General features: G+C 44.7%; 1 protein-coding gene across 7 annotated transcripts in view; it reads left to right on the top strand.

Moving 5' to 3' along the window:
* Nucleotides 1-23,487, top strand: part of ptpn4a (protein tyrosine phosphatase non-receptor type 4a) — a 428,771-nt gene that overhangs the window by 187,869 nt on the left and 217,415 nt on the right. For all 7 annotated transcript variants that reach the window (XM_038790048.1, XM_038790047.1, XM_038790049.1 and 4 more), the window contains 3 exons: nt 2,159-2,211; nt 6,627-6,747; nt 6,855-6,942. In XM_038790048.1, coding sequence (XP_038645976.1) covers nt 2,159-2,211; nt 6,627-6,747; nt 6,855-6,942 — 262 coding nt within the window. The remainder of the gene's footprint in view (nt 1-2,158; nt 2,212-6,626; nt 6,748-6,854; nt 6,943-23,487) is intronic.

Genomic DNA, 23,487 nt, shown 5'->3' with positions numbered 1-23,487 from the left:
CGTGGATCAGTCATAAAGCGAGTATGCCTGAATAACAACATAACAGTATTTGCTGTCAGGTTGTCGTTTTAACAGTTGTAGGATTTACAAAAGTATATTACTCAAAGTTGATTGTCAGATGGGCTCCCAGTGCATTTGCCTGAACTGGAGCTACATATTCATACACAGGAACTTGTTCTTTGCAGACAGAAAGAACAGCTACAAACATTGTGTTTGTTTCAATTAACAAAATAAGTGACAGTGACAGCCATTTTCTGGCTCATTCCTCAGGGAAATGCCTGATCAATCGGGGTCAAGCTTACCTGGTTTAAATTTCAAACAATGCTCTGCCGTTAACTGTCGGTCACCATCAATTGCTGCATTCTCCATGGAAACGTCTCGACCAACCAGAGTCCTGACAAATCAGCATTCTTCTCAAACAGCATAAGTTATTGTTTTCCCATTGTGTTGGTATTTTTGCGAAGTGTCCTGATGAGTGCCAGCTTTGATATGTCTTTTGTTTTAGCAATGTTCAAGTTCTGTACTACCAAATGATTACTCAGGAACTCTTAAGTCATAGCTGGGAAGTGGTGTTAGTTTTTAAAATTGTGCAGGCTTAATCCAATTATATTTAAAATTTCTTGTACTTCAAAAGGAGTACGAATTATCGGGTAAAAAAAATACTGAATTGCACCTTTTTGTGGGAAAATGCCATTCAAACAAAACTGTCCTAAAACAAAGTAACTGTGATTAATAACTAGTTTGTACGCAGTGTTAATTTTTAACAAGTTATTGGGTGAATAGCATTCAACTGACAAATTTGGCTGCTCATGGGGTCTTAATGAAGATCGGCTCGCCAAGAACAGTTTCCACCAGTATGACTTTGCATACTCGGCAGAGATGAATCATGGGGCAATGTCAGTACTATAGGATGTTTGGATCCATTCTAGTAATGGACCTATCAGAGATGTTTCGGGTGCAATTGTTAATTGAGTGCTGTTGCAGGCATTTAAGCATCTGTGTTGAAATTTCCTCCTTCCCCACCCCGTGTCATCGCTTTGAGCACAACAAAATATCCTTGGGGAAAAAGGGACTTTTAAATAGGATGTGAATTTCTGAACTGGAATTTAGAAACCTATGTCCTGTTTTAAGGGTGTTCAGATTGCTACAGACAGGAGGAGATGTTAATTTAAACAGCACTCAATTCTTGTCTCGCCACCTGTCCATAAAAAAAAGTGTTTTTATTTTTTGCCCTCTTTTTATAAGCAATAGCGTATTTCCCTATCCTCCCTGGTTTTATGTGATCCAAATTTCTAGTAATAACCGCACAGCAAACTGGAAATAGCGTGAAATGGGGTGTTTAGTTTATTTGCGCAAACTGAACGAGGTTTGCAAAGTTGCCTCCATGCACTGATAGTAAAGAGAGGGATAGAGAAAGGAAGGGTTTACAGCACAAAGACCACAGAGAAAAACACATATTGGTTGACGTGGGATCCAGTGTCCAGAATCAAAGTCCAATGAAGTATTCTTTCACTGAGATCAGTGGGTTGATAACGGATGCTGTATAATTCACTTTCCCAGTGGCGTTGACTTCACAAGATGAAATAGGCGATGGCACAGAACATCCAGACAAAAGTAAGGTAGATGGAGCCAGGTGTTCACCCTATGCCAGAGCTCCTTAGATGTGGTTTGCTAGTCAGGTGTAAAGCAGCCCAACAAGCCAGTACTGGTTCCACAAGCTAAGGCTGATGTCACATGGCTCCCACCTCAAGACAGTGTTTGACAAGGGGTGTACATCCATGTGGCTCCATTAAGAATTGAAAGGAAGGTCGCGGTGCCCTTTGAGCAGGCGAGCAGACTGCTGTTAGCCAACCTGAGTAATGAAATGCACATGAGCTTTGTGCTACTCTCTTTGAATTTGGCCTGTGCAGCCAAGGGAGGTCGTTGTGGCTTCACAGAGATGATGATTTCTCAGGTTGTTTCTTTTGTTCAGGAGACAGATGGGCCAGTTTTTCAAATTTTTTTGTCCAATTTTTAAAATGTTAGAAATAGCCATGAGGATAATTCTATAATTTTTATAAAACCATACAGTGTGAGGGCTTAGTACCCTCACAAAATGTTGAAGTAATCATAATTGCTGTGGAATAAGTGTGCTATCTTTCAATTATCCCTTTTCTAGGTTGCCTTGTCCATATAATATTGCTGCCCTTCTGGCTTCTTACTCTGTTCAGTGTAAGTATATGCTCAACAAATTCAGTTCCTTATGAAGGACATTTTTGCTTTCCTCCATTATAACTTAATTTCAAATCTTTGTTTATAGTTCCACAGCCTACTGAGCTGTGCCATTATTTGCTGTCTCATATCCTTCCCTATAACTCGACTGCAAATGACAATATTGACAAATCTATCTTCCTTCAGCAACTGTACTCTGCGTTCCACATCTGTCATTATTATCATCTTCCACTCCTATATCTTCTGTTGCCTCCAATGACTGCTCTACTTGCCCAGTCACCCCTGATGTATTCTTCATCTGTTCCTTGTCATCATTTGCTTGCAATCCGTTGGTGATATCATTCCATAAGATCATAAGAAATAGGAGTAGGCCATTCAGCCCTTTGAGGCTGCTCCGCCATTTAGTAAGGTCATGGCTGATCCTAACACTCACTAAGTCCAATTCCCTGCCTTATCTCCATAACCCTTAATTCCCCTACTGATTAAAACCTATCGATCTCAGCCTTGAAAATGTTCAAGAACTTAGCTTCTCAGCTTTTTAGGTAGAATTCCAAAGATTCGTCACTCTTTGAGAAGAAATTCTTCCTCAAATCCATCTTAAATGAGCACCCCATTATTCTAGTCAATGCCCTCTCCTACACTTTCCCATGAATGGAAACATTCTCTCAACATTTACCCTGTCTAACCCTCGAAGAAACTTGTCCGTTTCAATCATATCCCCTTCCCATTCTTCTGAACTCCAAAGGAGTATAGATCCAACCTGTTTAATCTTTCCTTATATGGAAGCCCCTCCATACCTGGGATCATTCTGGTAAACCCTGGTACTGCCTCCAATTACATATCTTTCCTTAAATAAGGGAACCAAAGCTGTACATAGTATTCTAAATGTGGCCTCACTAGTTCCTTGTACAGTTGCAGCAACACCTCTTTACTTTTATACTCCAGCCCCTTTGAAATAAAAGCCAGCATTCCATTTGCCTTCCCGATTACCTTCTGTGATTATGGGTGGCTTTAATCTGCATATAGATTGGATGACTCAAATTTGTCTCAGTACAATGGAGGAGGAATTTCTGGAGTGTATGTGGGATGGTTTTCAGGACCAATATGTTGAGGAACCAGCAAGGGAATCGGCCTTGTTGGGACTGGGTGTTGTGCAATGAGAAATGATTAGTTGGCCATCCAGTTGTGAGCGAACCCTTGGGGATGAGTAACCATAATATGGTAGTATTCTTTATTACGGTAAATAGTGAGGCAGTTGATTCTGAGACCAAGGTCCTGAACCTCAAAAAAGGTAACTATGATGGTATGAGGCTGGCAGTGTCAGACTGGGAATCATTACTGAAAGGAAGGACAGTGGACAGACAATGGCAGGCATTCAAGGAACGAAGAGGTGAACTCCAAAAGTTGTATATTCCTATTTGGCACAAGAGTAGAATGGGAACTGTGGCAAAACCATGCCTTACAAGGGAAATTAGAGATTAGATTCAAAGAAGAGCCATACAAATTAGCAAGAAAAAAGCAATAGACCCGAGGATTGGGAACAATTTAAATTTCAGCAAAGACAGATCAATGGATTATTGAAGAAGGGGAAAATACAATTTGAAAGTAAACTAGCGGGGAACATAAAAATTGATTAAAAGTTTCTGTACTTTTGTAAAGGGAAAAAGATTAATAAAAATTAATGTAGGCCCCTTACAGTCATAACATAAGAACTAGGAGCAGGAGTCGGCCATCTGGCCCCTCGAGCCTGATCCACCATTCACTGAGATCATGGCTGATCTTTTGTGGAGTCAGCTCCACTTTCCGGCCCGAACACCATAACCCTTAATCCCTTTTCTTCAAAAAACTATCTATCTTTACCTTAAAAACATTTAATGAAGGAGCCTCAACTGCTTCACTGGGTAAGGAATTCCATAGATTCACAACCCTTTGGGTCAAGACGTTCCTCCTAAACTCAGTCCTAAATCTACTTCCCCTTATTTTGAGGCTATGCCTCCTAGTTCTGCTTTCACCTGCCAGTGGAAACAACCTGCCCGCATCTATCCTATCTATTCCCTTCATAATTTTATATGTTTCTATAAGATCCCCCCTCATCCTTCTAAATTCCAACTAGTACAGTCCCAGTCTACTCAACCTCTCCTCGTAATCCAACCCCTTCAGCTTTGGGATTAACCTAGTGGATCTCCTCTGCACACCCTCCAGTGCCAGTACGTCCTTTCTCAAGTAAGGAGACCAAAACTGAACATAATACTCCAGGTGTGGCCTCACTAACACCTTATACAATTGCAGCATAACCTCCCTAGTCTTAAACTCCATCCCTCTAGCAATGAAGGACAAAATTCCATTCGCCTTCTTAATCACCTGTTGCACCTGTAAACCAACTTTCTGTGACTCATGCACTAGCACACCCAGGTCTCTCTGCACAGCAGCATGCTTTAATATTTTATCATTTAAATAATAATCCCGTTTGCTGTTATTCCTACCAAAATGGATAACCTCACATTTGTCAACATTGTATTCCATCTGCCAGACCCTAGCCCATTCACTTAACCTATCCAAATTCCTCTGCAGACTTCCAGTATCCTCTGCACTTTTCGCTTTACCACTCATCAGAAGCGGGGTAGTTCATAACGGTGAATAAAAATGGCTTAGGAACTAAATTTGTACTTTACTCATGTCTTCCTTCGTGAAGACGGAAGCAATGTACTGTAAGATCTGAGAAGCACAAGTTATAGTGAGGAGCTGAAGGAAATTAGTACGGTAATGAAATGGTTTCGAGGAAATTAATGGGATTGACGGCGGACAAATCTCCAGTGCCTTATAATCTGCATCCCAAAATACTTAAGGAAGTGGGCCTAGAAATAGTAGATCCATTGGTGGTCATTTTCCAAAGTTCTTTGGACTCTGGAATGGTTCCTACAGATTGGAGGGTAGCTAATATAACTCCGCTATTCAAAAAGGTAGGTAGAAAGAAAAGAGGGAACTATAGATCAGTGAGCCTAACGTTGGTAGTAAGGAAGTTGCTCAAGTCCATTATCAGGGATTTCATTGCAAAGCAGTGGTGTAATCAGACAGAGTCAGCATGGATTTACAAAAGGAAAATCATGCTTGATAAAACTACTAGTATTCTTTGAAGACGTAACTAGTTGATTGACCAGGGAGACTGGTGGATGTGGTTTATTTAGACTTTCAGAAGGCTTTTGACAAGGTCTCACATAGCAGATTAGTATGTAAAGTTAAACCCCATGGCATTACGGGTAGTGTCTTGAGATGGATATAAAACTGGTTAGCAGACAGGAAGCAAAAGGTTGCAATAAATGGGTCTTGTTCTGATTGGCAGGCAATGACTAGTGGGGTACTGCAGGGATCTGTGCTAGGATCCCAACTGTTGACATTATATATTAATGATTTGGATGAGGGAACTAAATGTATTATTTCCAAAGATGATACAAAGTTGTGTGGGAGGGTGAGCTGTGAGGAGTTTGCAGAGATGCTTCAATGGGCTTTGGATAGGCTGAGTGAGTGGGCACATGCATGGCACATGCAGCATAATGTGGATAAATGTGACGTTATATGCTTCGGTAGCAAAAATTGGAAGGCAGTTTATTATTTGAATGGGTGTAAATTAGAGGTGGATACTCAGTGAGGCCTTGGTGTCCTCCTGCATCAGTCATTGAAAGGAAGCATGCAGGTACAGCAGGCAGTAAAGAAGGCAAATGGTATGTTGGCCTTCATAGTGAGAAGTATTGAGTATAGGAATAGAGATGTTTTATTGCAAAAAACCTTTTTACCCAGAGGGTGATGAGGATCTGAAAAACACTGCCTGGGAGGGTGGTAGAGAGTAGTGAATCTGTGGAATTCGCTGCCGTAAAGTAGTTTAAGCCAAATTGTTGTATGATTTCAAGAAGGAATTAGATTTAGCTCCTTTGGGCTAAAGGGATATGTGGGCTTGGGGGGGGGGGGGGGGGGGGGGGGGGGGAAGAGGATGAGGCGAGATCAGGGTATTGAACTTGATGATCAGCCATGATCATGATGAATGGCAGAGCAGGCTAGAAGAGCCGAGTGGCCTCTCCCTACTTCTATTATCCATATTTCCACACCTGTATGCTGCTTTGTGTATGCACTTGTAATTGGCACCCCCCCCCCCCCCCCCCCTCCCCCAAGTCCACTACCACTGGAAAATGTCAGTGTTGAGGTTAGGACTTGGTTACCCAGTGATGCTCTAGTAATAAACTAGCCAGTCAAATCTCAGCAATGAAGAAAGTCTCTTTAGCAAGATTTTTAGGGTGTCCAATTTCCATGGAAGTGAGTGATGAGTTGCAGAAAAAAGTAACAATTTTCCCCCCAATATAACACCTTAGTTTGGGATAACCAAGACGTTTGCTTCTAAATCTGGCAATTGATTTTTTTTAAAGCTGAACTGGGAGATTACAACAATTCAGAGCACTTGCCGGGCTACCTCGCCAATTATTCCTTTATCTCCAACCAACCTCAAGACTTTGAAAAAGAAATCGCAAAATTGCATCAGCAACATAAGTAAGTAATTCTACTACGTGTTAGGAATGTTTTTTTGATGTTCTGAAACATTTGTGTCTCAGATGTGTTTCGCTGCATAATTAAATGTCCTTTTTTAAAAAAAACAGAGGACTCTCGCCTGCGGAATCAGAATTTAATTACTTACGTACAGCACGCAGCTTAGAACTATATGGAGTCGAATTGCACTATGCAAGGGTAAGTATAAATATGGCGCTTTTCACTTGACTTCCATGTGTGCCCAATGAAGAAACTTGAGCTTATCTTTCTTTGCTCCTGTGAAGTAGTTATTTTAAAATGTTATGGTCCATCAGGTATTTTTAAAATCAAATCTGTGCCCCTAATAAATTTTCAGATGTTCACCAAGGGTTTGAGTTTATGAAGTGAGATCATAGTTGAATTGAAGGATCTTAGAGTCAAAGAGTCTTGTTCTTTCTTCAAACTTCAGTCAACAGAAATGGAGGATGATATGTGATATTTGTTATGTTTGGAGGAGTGATTACTGTCCAGTTGAATTGATTGATTAATATTCTAGGTTGACCCATTTTAGTCTGCATCATATGGGAGCGGAGACAGCAAGTTAGTGATATCCCATGCAATGAATTATCGGTTAGATGAGTGTTGCCGAATATAAATTGCGGACCAGAATCATTACAGTGCAGAAGGAGGCCATTTGGCTGATCAAGTCCGCACTGACCCTCTGAAAGTGCACCCTATGTAGGCCCAGTCCCTCACCCTATTCCCCCCCCCCCCAGGGGCATTTTAGCATATCTAATCCACTTAACTTGCGCATCTTTAGACTGAGAGAAACTGGAGCACCGGAAGAAATCCACGCAGAATGCGCAAACTCCACACAATCTCCCGAACCTGGGTCTCTGGCACTGTGATCAGCAGTGCTAACCACTGTGCTGCTGTGCCAACCCTAGTGCCAATTTATATTAGAAATAAATTTATTTATATTAGAAATAAAGTATAGCTTTAAACAGGATTAATTTTGTGTTTCTGTATTTGAAAGGGATACTAACTTCACTTTGGTTCAGATGGCTACATTGTAATGAGGGTCTGTGATGTTAAGGCAAATAAAAGGGTTTGGAAGAACTAGGTTGTTGCTTCGTAACCGGAGGCACACTGGGACCACAAGAACTTGTGAGTTAGTTGTAAGCTAGTGCCAGGAAAAGCTGGACACTAGACAGGGAACTGCAGAGAGCAAACTTCCCAGAAGAAATAAAAGGAATTCCCAGAAACCAGGGAATGAGACTAAATGAGAGTGTTCCAGGAAAACTGTGAAGTCACGAGAACAAATAAGAATCTGAACAAGTTCCTGTTTTGGAGAATTCTAGTAAAAAGAAGAGGCAGCAGAAGGAACCAGAATTAAAGTCTGCAAGGTGAGAAGCCAGATATCCGGAGTGAACAAAGGGTCGGTGAAACCTTTATATAGTCTGTGAAGCAGTAGTGTTCTATTAGCATGGCAGGATACCTGAGAGCTTGCATGGGAGCTTGAAAGCACAAGGCGATCCAGGACACAGGAAGAAGAGATTCAACACCTGGAGGGTGGAGCCTTAGTGAAGGCATCCAAAAGAAAGCATTGTGTGGGAAAAGATTCCCAAACTGTGTTCTTTGAGAGCGGAGATTGGAAACCCTCATGTGGAAAATGGTGTTCCAGTGAGACTAGCATTAGCGGTGGAATTTATGAGAAATCTACAGAAGTTGTTTTTTGTGGCATTTGTCACTTTGAGTGTTGTGTGTGTTAGGAAAATGAAGGTAGTTTTAAGGTAATTAATAGCACTGGTAAACATTAGAAATAAGGTATAGTTTTAGGTGTGTTTAATTTAGTGTAAAATTAGCTTACAACTAACTCAAAATTAATGTAATTTAATGTAATGGATTCGTGCTGGACAAAGGTTTTTGTATGTGCGAGGGTTGGCTAAGTTCCAGCTGAGTTTTCTATTGTGCTTCGGGAGGACTACGGCATGAAGAATAAATAAAGGCATGTGAGTGTTGCCCAGCAACTGGTCCTTGTAAGGTAAAGAAGCTTTGCATTAGTTTTAGTTTAGCTAATTTTTGGAGACAGGATCTCGTGGAGTGAACATCTGTCAATCCTGCCAAAAGAGAGCTGCGAAGAGGCCTGCTTTTTAAAAAAATATATTCATTCTTGGGATGTGGACATCGCTGGCTGAGCCAGGATTTGTTGCCCATCCCTAATGGCCGTTGAACTGAGTGGCTTACTAGGCCATTTCAGTGGGGAGCAGTTAAGAGTCAACCGCATCGCTGTGTTGGATCTGGAGTCTCATATAAGCCAGACTGGGTAAAGACTGATTTCCTTCCCTAAAAACATTTGTGAACCAGATGGGTTTTTTGACAATCGGCAATGGTTTCATGGTCATCAGTAGACTTTTAATTCCAGATTTTTATTGAATTCAAATTTCACCATCTGCCATGGTGACATTCGAACCTGGAATCCCAGAACATTACCCTAGGTCTCTGGATTACTAGTCCAGTGATAATACCACTACGCCACCTCCTTCCCTTGTATGCCCTGGGATTGCAAGTGCACATCTTTTTTAATATAAATTTAGAGTACCCAATTCTTTTTTTTTTTTTAATTCAGGGGCAATCTAGCATGGCCAATTCACCTACCCTGCACATCTTTTCGGGTTGTAGGATTGAGACCCACACAGGCACAGGGAGAATGTGAAAATTCCACACAGACAGTTACCCAGGCCAGGATTGAACCCGGGTCCTCGGCGCCGTGTGGCAGCAGTGCTTACGCAGCGCCGTGTGTGGCAGCAGTGCTTACGCAGCGCCGTGTGTGGCAGCAGTGCTTACCCTGCGCCGTGTGTGGCAGCAGTGCTTACCCTGCGCCGTGTGTGGCAGCAGTGCTTACCCTGCGCCGTGTGTGGCAGCAGTGCTTACCCTGCGCCGTGTGGCAGCAGTGCTTACCCTGCGCCGTGTGGCAGTGGTGCTTACACGGCGCCGTGTGGCAGCGGTGCTTACCCTGCGCCGTGTGGCAGCAGTGCTTACCCTGCGCCGTGTGGCAGCGGTGCTTACCCTGCGCCGTGTGCCAGCGGTGCTTACCCGGCGCCGTGTGCCAGCGGTGCTTACCCGGCGCCGTGTGCCAGCGGTGCTTACCCGGCGCCGTGTGGCAGCGGTGCTTACCCTGCGCCGTGTGGCAGCAGTGCTTACCCTGCGCCGTGTGGCAGTGGTGCTTACACGGCGCCGTGTGGCAGCGGTGCTTACCCTGCGCCGTGTGGCAGCAGTGCTTACCCTGCGCCGTGTGGCAGCGGTGCTTACCCTGCGCCGTGTGCCAGCGGTGCTTACCCGGCGCCGTGTGCCAGCGGTGCTTACCCGGCGCCGTGTGCCAGCGGTGCTTACACGGCGCCGTGTGGCAGCGGTGCTTACCCTGCGCCGTGTGGCAGCAGTGCTTACCCTGCGCCGTGTGGCAGCGGTGCTTACGCGGCGCCGTGTGGCAGCGGTGCTTACGCGGCGCCGTGTGGCAGCGGTGCTTACGCGGCGCCGTGTGGCAGCGGTGCTTACCCTGCGCCGTGTGGCAGCGGTGCTTACCCTGCGCCGTGTGGCAGCGGTGCTTACCCGGCGCCATTGTGCTGCCTTCAAGTGCACATCAAAATACTTCTTAAATTTTAAGAGGACCTGGACCCCTCTCTCCACCACCCTTGCAGGCAGTGAATTCCAAACTCCCATCACCCTCTGGATAAAAAAGTGTTTATCCTCATATCTCCTCTAAACTGTTCACACTATATATTAACAATTTGGACGGGGAACTAAATGTAGCATTTCCACGATACAAAGTTGAGTAGGAGGGTAAACTATGAGGAGGGTGCAAAGATTCTTCAACGGGATTTTTTTTTTTTTTTTTTAGAGAAATACAGCACAGAACAGGCCCTTCGGCCCACGATGTTGTGCCGAACTTTTGTCCTAGGTTAATCATAGAATTTTGGACAATTTTTCATGGCCAATCCACCCAACCTGCACATCTTTGGACTGTGGGAGGAAACCGGAGCACCCGGAGGAAACTCACGCAGTCACGGGGAGGATGTGCAGACTCCACACAGACAGTGACCCAAGTCGAAATCGAACTTGGGACCCTGGAGCTGTGAAGCAATTGTGCTATCCACAATGCTACCGTGCTGCCCTTAAGAAGTTAACCTACACTCCATTATTCTACCCTAATCCAAGTACCTATCCAATAGCCGCTTGAAGGTCCCTAACTTTTCCGACTCAACTACTACCACAGGCAGTGCATTCCATGCCCCCACTACTCTCTGGGTAAAGAACCTACCTCTGACATCCCCTCTATATCTTCCACCATTTATCTTAAATTTATGTCCCCTTGTAATGGTGTGTTCCACCCGGGGAAAAAGTCTCTGACTGTCTACTCTATCTATTCCCCTGATCATCTTATAAACCTCTATCAAGTCGCCCCTCATCCTTCTCCGTTCTAATGAGAAAAGGCCTAGCACCCTCAACCTTTCCTCGTATGACCTACTCTCCATTCCAGGCAACATCCTGGTAAATCTCCTTTGCACCTTTTCCAAAGCTTCCACATCCTTCCTAAAATGAGGTGACCAGAACTGCACACAGTACTCCAAATGTGGCCTGACCAAGGTTTTGTACAGCTGCATCATCACCTCACGGCTCTTAAATTCAATCCCTCTGCTAATGAACGCTAGCACACCATAGGCCTTCTTCACAGCTCTATCCACTTGAGTGGCAACTTTCAAAGAACTATGAACATAGACCCCAAGATCTCTCTGCTCCTCCACATTGCCAAGAACCCTACCATTAACCCTGTATTCCGCATTCAGATTTGTCCTTCCAAAATGGACAACCTCACACTTGTCAGGGTTAAACTCCATCTGCCACTTCTCAGCCCAGCTCTGCATTCTATCTATGTCTCTTTGAAGCCGACAACAGCCCTCCTCACTATCCACAACTCCACCAATCTTCGTATCATCTGCAAATTTACTGACCCACCCTTCAACTCCCTCATCCAAGTCGTTAATGAAAATCACAAACAGCAGAGGACCCAGAACTGATCCCTGCGGTACGCCACTGATAACTGGGCTCCAGGCTGAATATTTGCCATCCACCACCACTCTCTGTCTTCTATCGGTTAGCCAGTTTGTTATCCAACTGGCCAAATTTCCCACTATCCCATGCCTCCTTACTTTCTGCATAAGCCTACCATGGGGAGCCTTATCAAATGCCTTACTAAAATCCATGTACACTACATCCACTGCTTTACCTTCATCCACATGCTTGGTCACCTCCTCAAAGAATTCAATAAGACTTGTAAGGCAAGACCTACCCCTCACAAATCCTTGCTGACTATCCCTAATCAAGCAATGCCTTTCCAGATGCTCAGAAATCCTATCCCTCAGTACCCTTTCCATTACTTTGCCTACCACCGAAGTAAGACTAACTGGCCTGTAATTCCCAGGCAGGCTGAGTGAGAAGGCATATGCATAGCAGATACAGTATAATGTGGATAAATGTGAGGTTATCCACTTTGGTCGCAAAAATGGAAGACATTATTATTTGGATTAGTGTTAATTGAGAGAGGGGGATACTCACCGAGACCTTGGTGTCGTCATGCATCAGTCGCAGGTGCGGCAGGCAGTAAAGAAGGCAAATGGTAGCGGGAAGCCTTCATATCAAGAGGATTTAAGTATAGGAATAAGGATCTTTTGCTACAATTGTATAGGGCACTGGTGGGGCCACACCTGGAGTATTGTGTGGAGATTTGGTGTCTTTATTGGAGGAAGGATGAACTTGCTATGGAGGGAGTGCAATGATGGTTCACCAGGCTGATTCCTGGGATGGCGGGACTGTCATATGAGAGACTAAATCGGTTAGGATTATATTCATTGGGTTTAGAAGAGTGAGGGGGATCTCATGGAAACTTATAAAATTCTACTAGGATTAGACAGGGTGGATTCAGAAAGAATGTTCCCGATGGTGGGGGAGTCCAGAACTAATAATAATCTTTATTGTCACAAGTAGGTTTACATTAACACTAAAATGAAGCTACTATGAAAAGGCCCTAGTCACCACATTCCGGCGCCTGTTTGTGTACACAGAGGGAGAATTCAGAATGTCCAATTCACCTAATAGTAGGTCTTTTGGGACTTGTGGGAGGAAACGGGAGCACCCGGAGGAAACCCACGGCAACAAGGAGAGAACATGCAGACTCCGCACAGACAGTGACCCAAACCGGGAATCAAACCTGGGACCCTGGCGCTGTGAAACAACTGTGCTACCCACTGTGCTACCATGCTGAGGAGAAATTTCTTCAAGAGAATGGGGAATCTGAAATTCACTACCAGAAAATGTAGTTGGGGTGAAAACATTGTGTCATTTCAAGAAGGAATTGGATATAGTTCTTGGGGCTGAAGGAATCAAGGGATATGGGGATGGCATGATCAGGGTTGAACTCTATGGTCAACAATGTTTTAAAAAATAAATTTAGAGTACCCAATTCATTTTTCCAATTAAGGGGCTATTTAGCATGGCCAATCCACCTCATCTGCACATCTTTGGGTTGTGGGGGCGAAACCCACACAAACACGGGGAGAATGTGCAAACTCCACATGGACAGTGATCCAGAGCCGGGATCGAACCTGGGACCTTCGCGCCATGAGGCAGCGGGGCTAACCCATTGCGCCCCTGATTAACAATGATAATGAATGACGGAGCTGGCTCGAAGGGCTGAATGACCTCCACCTCTTATTTTCTATGTCTGTTTCTATATAAACATCCTGCCCCTTACCTTAAATCCCCTTCCACCAAGGTGAAAAGATTGTTCCTGTCTGTTCTATCTATGCCCCTCATAATTTTATACATCTTAATCATGTACCCCTCATTCTCCTCTGCTCCAGGTCTATCTAATCTTTCTTCATAATTAAAAACTCTCCAGCGCAGGCGGCATGTGGCCCAGGTAAATCTCCTCTGCACCTTTACCAGTACTGTCACATCTCCGATAAATATGGATTTCAGAACTGCGCACAATACTCTAGCTGTGGCCTCACCAATGTTTTATCCAGTTCCAGCACAACCTCCCTTCTTTTAAACTGTATGCCTCGGCTAATGAAAGCAAGTATACCAAATGTCGTCATAACCACTGTATCCACCTACTCTGCCACTTTGCGGCGATGGTGTACATGCACACTCAGGTCCCTCTGATCCTCGGTGCTTCTCAGGGTCCTGCTGTTTATCATGTATTCCCTACCTCGTTTGTCCTGCCCATTTGCCACTGATCAGCCCGTATAGACTCTCTTATAATCAAAGGCTAGCCTGCCTACATTCTTATCTAAATCGTTTATATAAACCACAAACAGCAAAGGCCCCAACACACTGATACCAGTGGGACCCCATTAGACACCGGCTTCGAGAAGCAAAAGACCCCTTGACCATCATCCTCTGCTTCCTGCCACTCAGCCAATTTTGAATCCAATTTGCCAAATTTCCTTGGAGACCATGGGCTCTTACCTTTGCGATCAGTCTCTCATGTGGGGCCTTATCAAAAGCCTTCCTGAAGTCAAAATGCCATTTCCTCATCTACACACCTGGTCACCTCTTCGAAAAATTCAATCAAGTTGGTCAGACATGACATCCTATTACCAGTGAAGCCAAAGAAATCCTAAAGTGATTGGTCTAAAACGTAGGGCTGGATTCGTTGTTAAATGATTGGAAACTTGAGTTAAAAGAATAATTTGTAAGGGGCAGCACGGTGGCACAATGGTTAGCATTGCTGCCTCACGGCGCCGAGGTCCCATGTTCGATCCCGGCCCTGGGTCACTATCCGTGTGGAGTTTGCACATTCTCCCAGTGTTTGGGTGCGTTTCGCCCCTACAACCCAAAGATGTGCAGGGTAGGTGGAATGGCCATACTAAATTGCCCCTTAATTGGAAAAAATGAATTGGGTACTCTAAATCTTCTTAAAAAGAGTAATTTATAAAACCTGGGATTGAATTTTGAAATGCAAACTGCTAGGGGAATGCATTATTATGAGAGAAGAATTTTAAAGTGTGCTTTTGGGGTGGAGTTTGGTAACTTCTGATCATCATCCAGGGGGGTTTGGAGGAGAAATCCACAGACGCTAACTTGGGTTTGGAGCAGAGTGTGTGTATTTGACCACAGTTGTCTTGTGTGCTTAAAAGGGACCTTGTGTGTTACTTATACTATTGCTAGTTTAAGGTGTACTTTGTAATCCATATTAATCTTTAAATCTATGGGTATTTGTTAAACATGAGGGGGAGTAACGGAGTATTGTAGTATACAATTTTTTTCATTTTTAAAAAAATGCTTCTTGAAACAAATTAGTGATTATGTAACTGTTCGCCCACTTTTTATTAAAAAAAAATAAAAGTTATGGTCTTTCCAGCCAGGGTTCCATTCTGGGTTCTTTCTGTCCAGTAATAACATCAACTGGAATCGTAACATATGTCTGACCACAGTTTGTTTATTAGTTTACATGGGCTGTGTACTGAACTGAGAACCCTCGAGTAGATTCTTTTTGTAACTTGTGTTATGTGTACAAATTTGTATATATCCAAAATGGTATATCTGGGGTGAAGGAGTAATGTTTTATCGTTAAACTTGTTTAATAACTGTTTTACTGTTTTGTTAAAAGTTCATAGACAGTCCCGTGACTATTCCTTCACGTAACTAAATAAAAAAAATAAAAGTTAAGATCTATCAAACCAAGGTTCCATTCTGGGATCTGACCTGGTCCAGTAGTAATATTAGTTGGGATCATAACACTAGTCGCATTGTTTTAGCCCCGTGCACTCATTCTAATAGAATAGGAATTGCATACATTAGCACAACACCGGTACAGCACTTTATTTGTATTTATTTAACAAATATGTAATACTATTCAGTAACCAAGTAAGTAAAGGGTGCACACTGACTAAAAATGACTTGTGTACACTCATTCACCTTAACAGTTCCTCAACAAACGTACCATTACAATCCTGTTGAAGACCATTAACATTTCTTAAAGAAAATCCACATACCTTGGGCGAAATTCTCCGACCCCCAGCAGGGTCGGAGAATCGCCTGGGGCTGCCTAAAATCCCGCCCCCGCCGTGGCAGAGATTCTCCGCCACCTGGGAAGTGGCGGCGGCGGAATCTCGCCACTCCGATTGGAGAGGCCCCTGCGGTGATTCTCCGGCCCGGATGGGCCGAAGACCCGCCGCTGGGAGGCCTCTCCCGCCGCCGAGGTTTGAACCACCTCTGGAACGGCGGGATCAGCGGCGCGAGCAGGCCCCCGGGTCCTGGGGGGGGGGGGGCGATCGAACCCCGGGGGGGGGGGTGCCCCCACGGTGGCCTGGCCCGCGATCGGGGCCCCCCGCTCAGACTCCGGGCCAGTGCCCTGGGTGCACTATTTTCTTCCGCGGCCGCCACGGCCTTCGCCGAAGCGGAAGAGAACCCCACATCGCGCATGCGCCGGCAGTAACGTCAGCGGCCAGCTGCCGCTGACGTCACTGCCGACGCATGCGCCGACCGGCGAAAGCCTTTCGGCCAGCTGCCGGGGGCGCTGGTTTTTTGCGCCAGTCTTCTGGTGCAAACCGCTCCGGCGCGGGGCTGGCCCCCAAAGGTGGGGAGAATTCCCAACCTTTGGGGAGGCACGACCCCTGAATGGTTGGCGCTACTCCCCTACGCCGGCACCCTCCGTCACGCCGGGTAGGGGAGAATGCCGCCCCTTGGTTTAACCAATAAAACTATGCTCCAGATTTCAGTTTTTTAATGAAAAGTTTATCTCAAACCCTTATACAAAACAAGCACTATTATATTAACAACATGGAGTATAACTATTTGTTATGTATTTAGGTTTACTTCCTATTTTCTCCAAGAATCATCTTACAAGATACATCAATATTGAAGTGATTTACTTCTGTAGGGACCACCCATAAGGTATGCCACAGTGCTCTGGAGAATTATTCTCAGCCCCAGCTACTCTAGATGCAAAACTTGCATTTACCCTCTGTTGCCTGTGGAGGATGGAGTCCGTTATTCTTCTTACTTTTCCAATATTTGCAAGCTAATTTGGTTGTTTTCTTTCGCAAAATAGCACTGTGATGTCCACTGTGGATTCTCCCACTAGCTTCAAACTAGGCAGTTTTCCAGCTTTTGTTCCTCGAGTTCAAACAGAATAAAACCAAACCTGCATTCCACTCTGTCAATGGGTTTTACTCAGCTTCCAGTGCAGGTCTATCTGGCTGTCATTTACTTGGCTAACTTCTTTCAGTGAGCTGCAAAGCACACGAGTTCCAAACTGCAAATAAAAACCTATCCCAGCAAACACTCTCAAATTTTAACCAGAGATCCTTCCCAAGCTCCACTCATCTCTATGACAACATAGCCTACTCTGTTCTGTCTTCAAACTAACTTCCAAGCTAATTATCCCTCATTTACAATTTCTTGAGCTAGCTCAGCCGACCTGCTGTTTTATAGGTGTCTCTGCTATTCTGACTCCATTAAACAAATTTGGGTAACCTTTTGAACTACCATTTCTTTAGATGTTCTGGCGATCATTAAAACACAGTATTTTAATTACCTTCACAGCAATCTTCCCAGAGCTAACCCTAAAGCAGACCAAGGCAGGCCAGCAGCACAGTTCAATTCCCGTACCAGCCTCCCCGAACAGGCTCCGGAATGTGGCGACTAGGGCTTTTCACAGTAACTTCATTGAAGCCTACTCGTGACAATAAGCGATTTTCATTTCATTTCATAAAGATGAACTTGCATATACTTATTTTTTTTAGAATATTTAGAGTACCCAATTCATTTTTTCCAATTAAGGGGCTATTTAGTGTGGCCAAGCCACCTACCATGCACATCTTTTTGGGTTGTGGGGCGGAACCCACCCAAACACTGGGAGAATGTGCAAACTCCACATGGACCGTAACCCAGAGCCGGGATCGAACCTGGGACCTTGCCATGAGGCAGCAGTGCTAACCATGCGCCACCTTGCTGCCCTCGCACTTGCATATACTGCATGAGTATAAATATTGAGACCCAGTTCCCAATGTCATCCATCAGATTATTAATTTACAAAGCAGAAATGGGATTAGCTCAATTCAAATTCTCGATTAGCCACAAATGAGTTGACCATCATTAGATGGTCATTAGACTACTATAAAGTAAAGTCCTCTTCACTCGAACACTGAAAACACAACTTAAAAAGTATATATTTCTGTTTAGAAATTATCTTCGTACGGGCAGATGGAAGTTCTTCAGATAGAATTTGTAATGCAGTTATGTTGTAAAACAAAATTAAATTATAATCTATTGTCAATGTTATGCATTTTATTGAGACCATTGACAGTGCAAGACGCATCAGGGATTAAAATTTCAAATAGGAATACATATGTGCACTTTCAACACAATAAATTTCTGAGTTGATGAAACACCCTGATTGAGATGCTGATTAATATAAAACCCCTGGTGTTTAAAAGACTAGTTAGTTTTAAACAGTAGGGGCTGGTATAGCTCATTGGGCTAAATAGCTGGCTTTTAAAGCAGCCCAGCAGCACGGTTCGATTCCCGTACCAGCTTCCCCGGACAGGCGCCGGAATGTGGCGACTAGGGGCTTTTCACAGTAACTTAATTGAAGCCTACTCGTGACAAGCGATTTTAATTTTTTTTTTCATTTCAGTAATTTGATTCCATTTAAGTCCATATGTTGACCGAGACCCTGCTCGCTCAGCTTAGACACAATAAAGACACCTGAATTTAACCTGAGACATCTCTTAAATTATTCAGAGGAGCTGATTTCTAAGATTTTGTATTCTGATCTACTGCAGAGATCTAGGTATTACCCGCGCTAGTAAGGGTGCTGGCCAGGCTGAAACAACAGCTCAGGCTCTCCGAACCGACAGCTCAGTGTCCCTTTTCTGCGGTGTTTGCTCCTAGGTTCCTGGGTTGTTGACTAGCACAAAGAACAAAGAAAAGTACAACACAGGAACAGGCCCTTCGGCCCTCCAAACCCGTGCCAACCATGCTGCCCGACTAAACTACGATCTTCTACACTTCCTGGGTCTGTATCCCTCCATTCCCATCCTATTCATGTATTTGTCAAGATGCCCCTTAAATGTCACTATCGTCCCTGCTTTCACCACGTCCTCCGGCAGCGAGTTCCAGGCACCCACTACCCTCTGTGTAAAAAAAAACTTGCCTCGTACATCTACTCTAAACCTTGCCCCTTGCACCTTAAACCTATGCCCCCTAGTAATTGGCCCCTCTACCCTGGGGAAAAGCCTCTGACGATCCACTCTATCTATGCCCCTCATAATTTTGTAGACCTCTATCAGGTCGCCCCTCAACCTCCGCCGTTCCAGTGAGAACAAACCAAGTTTATTCAACCGCACCTTATAGCTAATGCCCTCCATACCAGGCAACATCCTGGTAAATCTCTTCTGCACCCTCTCTAAAGCCTCCACATCCTTCTGGTAGTGTGGCGACCAGAATTGAACACTATACTCCAAGTGTAGCCTAACTAAGGTTCTATACAGCTGCAATATGACTTGCCAATTCTTATACTCAATGCCCCGGCCAATGAAGGAAAGCATGCAGTATGCCTTCTTGACTACCTTCTCCACCTGTGTTGCCCCTTTCAGTGACCTGTGGACTTGTACACCTAGATCTCTCTGACTTTCAATACTCTTGAGGGTTCTACCATTCACTGTATAATCCCTACCTGCATTAGACCTTCCAAAATGCATTACCTCACATTCGTCCGGATTAAACTCCATCTGCCATCTCTCCGCCCAAGTCTCCAAACGATTTAAATCCTGCTGTATCCTCTGACAGTGCTCATCGCTATCCGCAATTCCACCAACCTTTGTGTCGTCTACAAACTTACTAATCAGACTAGTTACATTTTCCTCCAAATCATTTATATATACTACAAACAGCAAAGGTCCCAGCACTGATCCCTGCGGAACACCACCTATCACAGCCCTCCAATTAGAAAAGCACCCTTCCATTGCTACTCTCTGCCTTCTATGACCTAGCCAGTTCTGTATCCTCCTTGCCAGCTAACCCCTGATCCCGTGTGACTTCACCTTTTGTACGAGTCTACCATGAGGGACCTTATCAAAGGCCTTACTGAAGTCCATATAGACAACATCCACTGCCCTACCTGCATTAATCATCTTTGTGACCTCCTCGAAAAACTCTTATCAAGTTAGTGAGATGCGATCTCCCCTTCACAAAACCATGCTGCCTCTCACTGATACGTCCATTTGCTTCCAACTGGGAGTAGATCCTGTCTCGAAGAATTCCCTCCAGTAATTTTCCTACCACTGACGTTAAGCTTACCGGCATGTAGTTCCCTGGATTATCCTTGCTACCCTTTTAAACAAAGGAACAACATTGGCTATTCTCCAGTCCTCTGGGACATCACCTGAAGACAGTGAGGATCCAAAGATTTCTGTCAAGGCCTCAGAAATTTCCTCTCCAGCCTCCTTCAGTATTCTGGGGTAGATCCCATCAGGCCCTGGGGATTTATCTACCTTAATATTTTTCAAGACGCCCAACACCTCGTCTTTTTGGATCTCAATGTGACCCAGATTATCTACATACCCTTCTGCAGACTCGAGATCCACCAATTTCTTCTCTTTGGTGAATACTGATGCAAAGTACTCATTTAGTACCTCACCCATTTCCTCTGGCTCCACACACAGATTCCCTTGCCTATCCTTCAGTGGGCCACCCCTTTCCCTGGCCAACATCTTGCTTTTTATGTACGTGTAAAAAGCCGTGGGATTTTCCTTAACCTTATTTGCCAATGAATTTTCATAACCCCTTCTAGCCCTCCTGACTCCTTGCTTAAGTTCCTTCCTACTTTCCTTATACACACAGGCTTCGTCTGTTCCCAGCCTTCTAGCCCTGACAAATGCCTCCTTTTTCTTTTTGACGAGGCCTACAATATCTCTCGTTATCCAAGGTTCCTAAAATTTGCCGTATTTATCCTTCTTCCTCACAGGAACATGCCGGTCCTGAATTCCTTTCAACTGACACTTGAAAGCCTCCCACATGTCAGATGTTGATTTACCCTCAAACATCCGCCCCCAATCTAGGTTCTTCAGTTCCCGCCTAATATTGTTATAATTAGCCTTCCAATTTAGCATATTCACCCCCAATTTAGCATATTCACCCTACGATCACTCTTATCCTTGTCCACCAGCACTTTAAAACTTACTGAATTGTGGTCACTGTTCCTGAAATGCTCCCCTACTGAAACTTTTACCACCTGGCCGGGCTCATTCCCCAATACCAGGTCCAGTACAGCCCCTACCCTAGTTGGACTGTCTACATATTGTTTTAAGAATCCCTCCTGGATGCTCCTTACAAACTCTGCCCCGTTTAAGCCCCTAGCACTAAGTGAGTCCCAGTCAATATTGGGGAAGTTGAAGTCTCCCATCACAACAACCCTGTTGTTTTTACTCGTTTCCAAAATCTGTCTACCTATCTGCTCCTCTTATCTCCCGCTGGCTGTTGGGAGACCTGTAGTAAACCCCCAACATTGTGACTGCACCCTTCTTATTCCTGATCTCTACCCATGTAGCCTCGCTGCCCTCTGAGATGTCCTCCCATAGTACAGCCGTGATATTGTCCCTAACCAGTAGCGCAACTCCGCCACCCCTTTTACATCCCCCTCTATCCCGCCTGAAACATCTAAATCCTGGAATGTTTAGCTGCCAATCCTGTCCTCCCCTCAACCAGGTCTCTGTAATGGCAACAACATCATAGTTCCAAGTACTAATCCAAGCTCTAAGTTCATCTGCCCTACCCGTTATACTTCTTGCATTAAAACATATGCACTTCAGGCCACCAGATCCGCTGTGTTCAGCAACACCTCCCTGTCTGCTCTGCCTCGGAGCCATACTGGCCCTATTCCCTAGTTCTCCCTCAATGCTTTCACCTTCTGACCTATTGCTCCACTCACCTGCCATACTAGTTTAAACCCTCCCGTGTGACACTAGCAAACCTCGCGGCTAGGATATTTATGCCTCTCCAGTTTAGATACAACACGTCCTTCTTATACAGGTCACACCTGCCCCCGACGAGCTCCCAGTGATCCAGATAACGGAAACCCTCCCTCCTACACCAGCTGTTTAGCCACGTGTTTAGCTGCTCTATCATCCTATTCCTAGCCTCACTGGCACGTGGCACAGGGAGTAATCCCGAGATTACAACCCTAGAGGTCCTGTCTTTTAACTTTCTGCCTAGCTCCCTGAGCTCCTGCTGCAGGACCTCATGCCCCTTCCTGCCTATGTCGTTAGTACCAATATGTACAATGACCTCTGCCTGTTTGCCCTCCCCCTTCAGGATGCCCGCTACCTGTTCGGAGACATTCTGGACCCTGGCACTAGGGAGGCAACATACCATCCTGGAGTCTCTTTCATGTCCATAGAAGCGCCTATCTGTGCCCCTCCTATAGAGGCCCCTATGACTATTGCTCTTCTGCACTTTGACCCTCCTTTCTGAACATCAGAGCCAGCCGTGGTGCCACTGCTCTGGCTGCTGTTGTTTTCCACTGATAGGCTATCCCCCCCGACAGTATCCAAAGGGGTATACCTGTTCAAGAGGGGGACGACCACAGGGGATTCCTGCACTGACTGCTTGCCCTTTCTGGTGGTCACCCATTTCTCTGCCTGCACCTTGGGTGTGACCACATTTATATAACTGCTATCTATGATGCTTTCCGCCACCTGCATGCTCCTAAGTGCATCCAACTGCTGCTCCAGCCGAATCATGCGGTCTGTAAGGAGCTCCATTTGGGTGCACTTTATGCAGATGAAGCCATCCGGGAAGCTGGAAGCCTCCCGGACCTGCCACATCTCACAGTCAGAGCACTGCACCCCTCTGATTGATATTGTGTCAATTAATTAGTAAATTAAATTTAAAAGTTTAAAAACAAAGTTACTGTTAACTATATGTTTCCTAGCACTAGATTTCTACTATAAATGTGAAAGCTGAATACAGTACTCTCCGATCTCTGGCTTAGATAACCCTCTAAATTATACTTAAGTAATTATGTTTTATTAGTTTAACAATGCTTAATTTTTAAATTTAGTGTAGCTTCCCAACCAGCCAATCAGCTTTACTGTGATGTCACTTCAGTTTCCCCCCCGCCCCACACAACTTGAAAAGGTAATAAAAATAAATAAAAATCACTTACATTTCCAGGTTCTCAGATGCTCTCTGGTTCTCTCCTTGCAGATTAAAAGTTACAGGCCAGAAGAAAGAGAGAGAACAAAACAGCAGGGGAAAAGCACCTTCTCCCACTCTGCACCGACTTACCTCACTGCACCAAATTACCAAGATCCAAATTCCCACTCTGGATGTGTCTCTCTCCGGCTGTGCCTCCTTCACTTGCGCAAAGCTTGTGTCCAATGTCCATTTTATCCAGGTCCTGCTGGAGCGAAGTCATGATGCGCTCGCACACGTACTCGCACACACTAACACACCTGGCCAGAGTTCTATTGCCTCATCAAGACTTAACTCATTAGTAGAAATAAGCAGAATGCTCCTGTTTAACTAGGGTGATTTAATCAAGATCTCTGAAACGCTCATGTTTGACCAACTATTAGCCAATTATGGAGTCTGATGGCTCCTTTGTTTATCGCTCGTCCTGTTGCAAAGTTGATCTCTACTGTCTTGAAATTAGTTAGATATTCATAGCATGGTCTTTTTATCCTTTGGTAACGTGAA

Source organism: Scyliorhinus canicula, chromosome 2 (assembly GCF_902713615.1).
Source record: "Scyliorhinus canicula chromosome 2, sScyCan1.1, whole genome shotgun sequence".
NCBI lineage: Eukaryota > Metazoa > Chordata > Chondrichthyes > Carcharhiniformes > Scyliorhinidae > Scyliorhinus > Scyliorhinus canicula.
This window is presented reverse-complemented; position numbering and strand designations above follow the sequence as displayed.